The sequence below is a fragment of the Limulus polyphemus genome, unplaced genomic scaffold, assembly GCF_000517525.1.
Source record: "Limulus polyphemus unplaced genomic scaffold, Limulus_polyphemus-2.1.2 Scaffold1343, whole genome shotgun sequence".
In the NCBI taxonomy this organism is placed as follows: domain Eukaryota; kingdom Metazoa; phylum Arthropoda; class Merostomata; order Xiphosura; family Limulidae; genus Limulus; species Limulus polyphemus.
Window position 1 is genome coordinate 85393 of NW_013666953.1, and position 8612 is coordinate 94004.

Here is an 8612-nt window from a genome sequence, read left to right on the forward strand (position 1 = left end):
ATGTACAATGTTTTGACATCATCAAAACCTTGTTGAAACGTTGTACATTTGCTGTTGTGTTAAACTTATATTAAAGAGTTTCTTCATTACCCTTTCAAGGCATCTCCAAGCATTATGAGTCTCAAAGTGGATCCTCGTCATCGAATTTAAACTACCAGTATGCTTTTTTTAATTTCTACTTTATAATAGATGATGATGATCAGTATTTCAAGGAACTTGATAGTGAAAGTAAATAAGAATGTATGATAATATGTCAGCTACAGTATATATGCGATATCCAAAGCCAAAGAGCCCTTCCACTTAATACAAGGGCTCATCAGATAGGCTAGGATATGACAGACATAATACTTGTTGTCATGCTATTTATGTTATCAAATTGCACAAACAACAATTGTTATGATGTGAACTAGAATACGTCGGTGAAGTATAATTATTATCAATTTCTTATGAGTCATTTACAAATCAGAATTAGGGTACGGATTAATATCACAATATTGTTTATTCATTTTAGCACCAATTAATTATTATTATTATTTATTTTTACTTGAACTGACTTTACTCATCGTTCAAAAGTATTTGGGAACCAGCAAGCTAGTGTTATTGTTGTTAAAGGTCTTGGAATCATTTCCTTAAAGTTGAAATAAGTAGTCCTATGAGTATTGTTTTATTATGATACATTTTAGATCACAAAGGTGCTATATTTATCTGATGATTCCAGAAACAAGGAAGGGAGGATTAACAGAATTAGATGTTATTAAAACCAGTTGGCTATTTTCAAGCCACAGTGAGAAGAGTACCATTAATGCTTTTGTTAATGATATGGAAAGTAGCAGCTAATGTATACATTTCTTCGAAATTAATGATAGCTTGATGTCTCATTTTGTGGTGGCTAATGAAATGATAAAACAGAGAACTATATTTTATCCTTATAACCTTGCTTGTTTAAGTATCTTATCATTATATAGAAATTCATTCTGTTCATACGTTTCTCTTCAATTGTACATTTGAATTTTGAATTTTCAGAGGCATCACAATGTGGTGGCTGTGGGTGTGTCTGAAACTTGCTTCTATACTGGTATTTTTCAAGACATTTTTCATTTTATAGATGGCTTTGCTACTGCCATGTCCCTGCATTTTGTGATAGTCTTCCTCACTATGACACAACAGTTATTTTTGGGAGAACTTTATTGAGGTCTGTATTCCAAACTATGAGGAGACAACTTTTAGACAAATTTCGAGCAGAAAAAGATAAGATGCCACCTGAAAAACGTACTCTAGTTCTTACTCATTTTCCAAGGTATGTTTCTCTTATGTTACTTCAGAAGAAAGAATTGAACACTTGTACTATTTCACAAACAAAAATATTGCTAGAATTATTAGAATAAGCTTACCTGTTTGTACTTCATATAAAATTAAATTGTGAAAATCTTTTTGGCACGTATAATATTCTGAGGTTTGGGTTACAATGAATGTGAGTTTTATATGGGATCTTTTAAAATATTTTTATAACTTCCTACTAAATTTTGTACATGATTTGTGAAAATGACATAAACAATACATTTTTCTTGCTTTTTATGCATATGAATATAAGAATATGTTTATGCCTTTTTTTTTAATCTTGTAAGCAAATCCTAGGGCTTAATTTTTTTCCCAATCTTCAAAGATCATAATATTTGAAAACATAAAGTTCATAGTTGAAACCCAAATTAGGAATTATTTTCTCAAATACCAGATATGTTTTTTTTAAACCACTTTTGAGAAATAGGATATATTTTTTCTCGTTGTTTTTATGCATTTAATATAACAGTATAACCTCATAAATTAACATATTTTAATTTGATATCATATTACATCCAATCAGGAGAACATTCTAAAACCTAAATCGAGTGTTTTTAATTTTTGCATTATCTACTATATTATCTTGCAGTCTTATTACAACTTGTTGGTATTTAGCTGTCATTGCAATACGTGCACATGTTTATTTACAATTGGAAATAGTGTTTGAATTAAGGTTAAAAGTTGGCTATAGAGATTGTTTTAGAAATAATGTGAGTGCAAGTTGAACATTTAGCAAAAACAGTTGTTTAAACTTCTGAAAAGTTTGAGAGAAGTTTTCACAGCTTAAACAACTGTTCGCTTCTTCAAAAAAGCTCCCTCAGTTGGTAAAACAGAGAGAATAGAATTAGAATGTTGTTGGTTTTTAAGTGTGTTAACGAATGTGTGATAGAGGGAATCCAATAAATGAAAAGGGAACATCCTCTATAAATATTTATGTTCGGTTTGTGAATTTTCGTTAATAATACTTTCATAATTTTTATTTTGTGTATTTCGTGTTTTTTTACCTATATATCTTTGTTTATATCTTTAATTTTGTGTTTAATTTTTTATGAGCTCAGTTACATACAATGGTCCTTTTAAGTGTTTATTAAATCTTTGTTATAAATTTCTATTACTTTCACCAATATATATAGTACTAGCTGGATTACTTGTCTGTTGCACAGGTGAAGTAAAAGCTCATTTGTAACAAAGGGTAGGAAATTGTGCTTCTATTTTTTTCCTTAACATAATAAATATTAAAATTGCAATAAGAATACATAAAGGTACCAATACTGAAAAAGAAAGACATACTGTTTTCAAGAATTCTATCAGTATGAAATTAGTGGTGGGGGGTCCAACTACCCCACTTACCTCATAAGAGGTTAGATGGTTGCTCCTCCTCATGGCAGATTCACAGTTTTCACAATTAATTTTGTAAATAGATTCAGTTGTTTAGTCTTCATTAAGGGTGGGCAGTTATTGGAATATGCTAATAGATTAATCATTGGGCTGATTAATTGGGTACATTCAATGATCAGTTACACTGGACAACAAAAAATTTGCTACTGGAGAACTCGAGTGATTTGAGGTAATTTGATGGTGCTGATTTCAAAAATGTAGTCAGAATTTTCCTATCAACTTTATATTTAGAGTTATTGTAATATCTCAATATTTTATCTGCACTATGTGAAATACCATGCAATGAACTCAGTACAATAAATTTATGCTGTGAAATAAAATTTACTTGGACAGTTTAATGGTGAAAGGCATATATTTTTGATAACTTCAAACATTGACTGTATTACATCTGAACTTCATAACTAGTTTCTTTATGATTTGGTAACTTTGTAGAAATTTTTCACTATTGGTTTTTATTTGTTTATGAAATCCATTTACTAAACAAGCATAATGAGGAATATACATATGGATATATCTCTCAAATTAACTGCACATGCACAGGATCAGTGCAGAAGGTATGTTGATTATAATTCTGATATGAATTCATGTATACATGCAGAATGTGGCAAACTTTTAGTAAAATGTACAAGTCTGCTTTACAAAGAAAATCAGATGCGTTACAAACTACATGTATTCAAGATACATCTGTGAATTGACAGCATAAGTCTGACTCAGACTCTCAGTCAAAGTGCAAGGTGATGGTCATGTGAAGAATAAAAATATTTTTATTCACTGTAAAATTTTGCGTATTTCATTTGCATAACCTCTAGAACCCTCAAAATGCATACCTGCAGTTTTTCAGTATTCTTTTGTATTGTTTGTTGTATTTACTCACATCTAAATTTAGGGTAAAATGAATAGTTGATAATTCTGTCATCAAATGCAGTATTTCAATGTTAAATGATGCTCTGTAAAAGGTCATGGCATGTCTACTTTGACCCCATATGTGTACATAGGGTTAGGTGTGAAAATTATTAATATATATATATTGAAGAAACTAGTAGAACTTTAAAGAACAAGATTAAACAAGTACTTTAAAGGACCATCATATGTAAATAAGAACATAAAAAAAAACTTAACCATAAAATAAGTCAGGAAAACATAAAGATATTGCATAAAGGAAAAGAAATACACAATATAAAAATTAAGAGAGCATTACTACTTTTAAAAATTCACAAGCCTAACATAAATATTTATGAAGAGTGTCCCCTTTACTTGTAATATACATGACTTGTGTTTACATGATTTAAAAGCTAACATACAATCTATTTTCTTTCTCTGTTACCAACTGAAAAAATGAAATGTTTTGATTTATTGTTTAGTGTTTTTCAGAAGTTCAGAAAAATACTGAGGTTCCCTTATGTAATATATTCAAAAGCAATTGTTTGCATTTTATATTAGCCATAGTAAATTCATTTTGTTATTTTGAAGCATCACTGTTACTTCATAATTATTCAAGTAAATTCTGTTAACCTACTGTCTTTATATTGACAGAAAAATCAACAACCATGAACTTGAGTGATTGATTGGTGCATATTGCACTGCAACCATGTAACAGTGGTATATTTTTTTGGTAACTACACGACTTTCAAAATGAGCAAAATAACATAAAATCATTATTTACTTAGATTAAATTAGTTGAAAGTATACATCTATCCTTATAAAATGAAGCTTTTCAAGCAACAGTATTTAGTGAAATTGTGATATTATTTAAAATATTTTCAACATTTTATATCTCAGTATGATAGTGATTTGTATATAACTGTAAATCAAGTGTAAACAGAAAATGTGGAACAGTAAAACATTTTTATATCTTTATAAAATTTTTTGCTACACAGAGCTTAGATTTGGCAGGATATAATTTAAAATAATAGGAAAAATTACTTTTAACACAAAGTAGCATTCATTGAACTTTAGATTCAAGAAAGTGTGGGTTATGTGTGACACAATGCACATCTTTCTTATGTTAGTTCACAAATGTTTAGAGATTTTTAACCAAATTTTATATAAGTAGGTATAATAGTTTGCAATTCTTTGTCACTATTGAAGCATTGCAAACCTAAATTGCACTTGTACACCAACTTGGACATTACACCTATAACAATGACATTTCGAAATTTTTTATTTTCACATTTAAGTGGAATGTTTGAATTGGTACTAGATTTTGAGGAAAGGGTGAGACTATAACTCAAGTGTCATGGTGGTGTTGATCAGGACTTTAATCATTTCACACTGAAATATGCTTCTGCTTATCTAATTTTTTTTACTTATTGAGTAAAGTATGTCAAAGTGATATGTACTTTTAATTACTACAGGACTTCCTGTAAATACGAAGGTTACTTAAAAGCCATTATTCAACTATGACTCACTGTTAAATTAATTATTTTACAACAGGTTTCTTTCAATGTTGGAGGAAGAAGTTTATGGAGCTAACTCTCCGATATGGGATCCTGAGTTCCGCCAAGTTGGCTCTCACAGTTCACCAAATGTCAGTGGAGATCGAAGTAAGAATTTTATTTTTGCAGGTATTAACCATATGCCTTGTATTCTATTTATTCTTGAGAGTTCATTGTTAGTCATAATTATTTTAAACTAGCTGATTTACCCGTTCAATGCATGGAGAAGATGTTGGGGAGCCAGAATCTGTATCTTTTTGCTAAGCTTTCTTGATTTTTGCCATGCCAACCATCTACTTATTATTTCTCTTGTTAAGCAACGTTTTCTTTCTTGCACTTTTTCTGAAGTATTTTTAGTTTTATTCAGAATTTTAGTTTAGTATTTATTTCATAGATGGTATTAGAAGTGTTCATTTGAAATGGAAAGCTGAGGTGGCTTGATGCTGTAAACAAGCCATCTTTTAATTTGAACCAATATCTCAAATCCCTGATTAAACATATAATGGTATTGAAAGAGGTTGCTGAAAATATGATCATTTAAAAATAAAATATAATCATTTAACATTAAATTTTGTCTCAACTGGGATTTCCATGCAAGACTTCCACAAGAGAGTAGAGTACTGTAACCACTGAGTCACTTTGACATCCAGTCTTTGAAATCCAATGTTAACAAATATTAATTTATAATATCATGGTATTTGTGTTTTTCTGCATATTGGAAGAGCTTGTTCTAAACATGATCACTTATCAATTAAATGAATAAAAATAAATCCAGCATTACCGAGTGTTACAAACAGACAGTGGCTTTTGCATATACAGAGATAAATGATCAAAAATCATGATTGTATCTTATCAAAATTCCCTCAGTAACCAATAGTTCTTTAAGGGTCAACTCTACATCATTACGTGAAAGTCAACTCTAACTAAAGTTGTTTTGCAAACAGTATTAAGTGCCATATATATAACATACCGTATATATAAATATATAAATATTGATAGACCATTAAATGTTTCAAAGTAAGTTGATCTTATATGCATATAACCATAATTTAAATGCCCCAAGGGCATCTAAAAGTTTATAAAAATCATGAAGGAACTTTCATTAAATCATTTGTAAACCATTCTATGATTGTAATACAATAGAATTAATTTGCTAATAATTTATATTTTATTTCATTTTGAAAAATACTAAGTTTTAAAAATCATAATATTTTGACAAATGAAAAACATCTAAACTCTCTATGTAAGATGGACTGTTAACACTGTAAATTTCATTTTACAGATTGTAACTAGGTGGAAGATAATGTATGATACTTTTGTTACTTTAAAAATTAAATTTCTTACTTTATAGCTCACTAAGTGGCATGGATGTGTTTCATTAGTAAATCCAGTGAATGAAATCAATAACTGTGAAGTTGTATGTTTCAGGAAAAATGATATTTGTTGAATTGCTAGAAAGAAAGTATAATGGTGTTCCTAAAAATACTTCCATCCTCAAACGTATTATATAGAGAAGAATTAACTATTTCATTGCTACTATGTTTCATTTCAGATAATAAAAATATATATTTATGTGTAGCTATTTTGTGGCCAAAGATAAAAGATGAAATCAGTATAAAACAATGGTATCAAAAATGTTAATAGGCCATACTATACAAAAGAAATGGAAGTACTAAGTTTCCAATTTTAGGTGGGAAAGTGAACTAAATGCTTGTAAATTCCTGCTATGGCTTTTTAAATACCCCAACTCACTTTGCTCGTAAATTTGCTGTTTCATTTAATGAGATATAATGTTTGTTTCTAAGTCACATTTATTAATTATTTCTTTCCAAATCATGGAACGCTAAAGTTGTTTTTTTTAAGTAGCAATTTATTATACTGTCTTCAGTGTATTCATTTGATACTTTGTCACTAGTTTTATCTGTATAAGGCAGTGCTTTCCAAACTGTGTACCAGGGAAGGGTCTCAGGTATTTTATATCCTATTGTACATTCCACAATTGTATAAGCAATGTGGTCAGTGTTACTTGCATAAATTTCTAGACTACATAACATTACTGAAATTGTTAGAAAACCTTTGTCCCTTTATGCTATATAAATTGTAGTATGGTACAGGCCAATACTACCGAGAACGGTACAAGTTACAGTATTTACTTGGATGACGGAAAGTTTTTTAATCAGTATTTACTGCAGGACAAAAACATTTACAAGAAAGTAAAGCCTAACCTAATTTTCAAGAAATTAACAGGTCGTAACAAATCTCTCGGACCTTCCAGTCTGATCTGATCTCTTAATCATCTATAAATGAATGAGTTTTTCTGTGTGGAATATGGAAAATGGCTAGCACAATGACCATCTACTGCTTTAGAAAAGTTCTTTTCATAGATTTTGAATAATATAGATTTTCCAATAAAATGAACTAAAACATAAATGAAAGAAAGATGGTCAGTCATTGATTCTTTGTTTACAAACATATCAATTGGTGGATCTAAAGTTTATTATAGATAATTAATAAGGGTTTAATTGAATAGGTTGTAGGGCTATAATTGTGATAAGGTGTATTTTAAAGTGTAAACTCACATTTTACATCAAAAGGAAAAATGAAGTCTTATTTTTCAGAAATAATTATTTACATTTTTAATCAGTAGATAGAATAAAACTTTTGATTATATAATAAACTAGACTTTATCAGTCTTCTCAAGGAAAAATGGTTAGAATAATTTTTTAGGAAACAGTGGTATAGCACTGTTTATCTCTTTCAATACGGGGTCAGTCAATGTGGTGACGTCAAAACCATTTTGTGCTTGTTATAGTTGTCATTCTATAACATTTAATTTAGTAAGCGAATGTTAACGAAATTTGGCAGATTATCAATAAACTTTACAATGCTTTGATATACAAAATATCTAATTTTTTATTAAGTCATAAGGCATGTAAAGCAATGTTTCTTTCATGCCTTTTTTTTTCTTTTCACATCTTGACTATCCAACATGCAAAGTAATTTTCATTTTAAGATTAAAATTACTTTTATGCATCAGAAAATTTTGCAATTTCACATGCAAAATCTTTATAATGTCTAAATAGTTATCAAATATTTCTTAAGAAAAACTTCATATCTGTTAGTTTCAGTAATTAATCTCTGTACGGGTGCGGTAGATTTGATCGATCTTGCAACCACCATAAAAAATTAGGAAATAAACATAAATTATGCCTCTTTCATTCTAGAATGAACACAAATTATAACACAAAAACATAAATGTTTAGATGAAATAGCTTAAATCTCATAACGTTATACATTTATATATATATTTATTATTTTTATTATATTGACCTTTCACCTGTTCCTGGCTAACAATATAGAAGTTACAATGACGTGGCTCACGTGCACTCATGTTACCGTATCAAATAACATAAAACTGACCTTTGGTCTGTACAAAGTAAC

The 8612-nt window shown here is 29.1% G+C and overlaps 2 protein-coding genes across 6 annotated transcripts in view; both read left to right on the forward strand.

The window, feature by feature from the left end:
• The window catches only part of LOC111086705 (histone acetyltransferase KAT2B-like), a 16540-nt gene extending 15349 nt beyond the window's left edge, over positions 1–1191 (forward strand). The window contains exon 6 of the mRNA XM_022390622.1: positions 1024–1191. Within this exon, the coding sequence (XP_022246330.1) occupies positions 1024–1191 (168 nt within the window). The remainder of the gene's footprint in view (positions 1–1023) is intronic.
• LOC106463184 (histone acetyltransferase KAT2B-like) overlaps positions 1110–8612 on the forward strand; it is a 41547-nt gene continuing 34044 nt past the window's right edge. For 4 of the 5 annotated variants that reach the window (XM_022390628.1, XM_022390625.1, XM_022390623.1 and 1 more), the window contains exons 1-2: positions 1110–1297; positions 5170–5300. In XM_022390628.1, coding sequence (XP_022246336.1) covers positions 1209–1297; positions 5170–5300 — 220 coding nt within the window. In that variant the 5' untranslated portion in view covers positions 1110–1208. The remainder of the gene's footprint in view (positions 1298–5169; positions 5301–8612) is intronic. The other variant, XM_022390624.1, reaches the window with a different exon arrangement.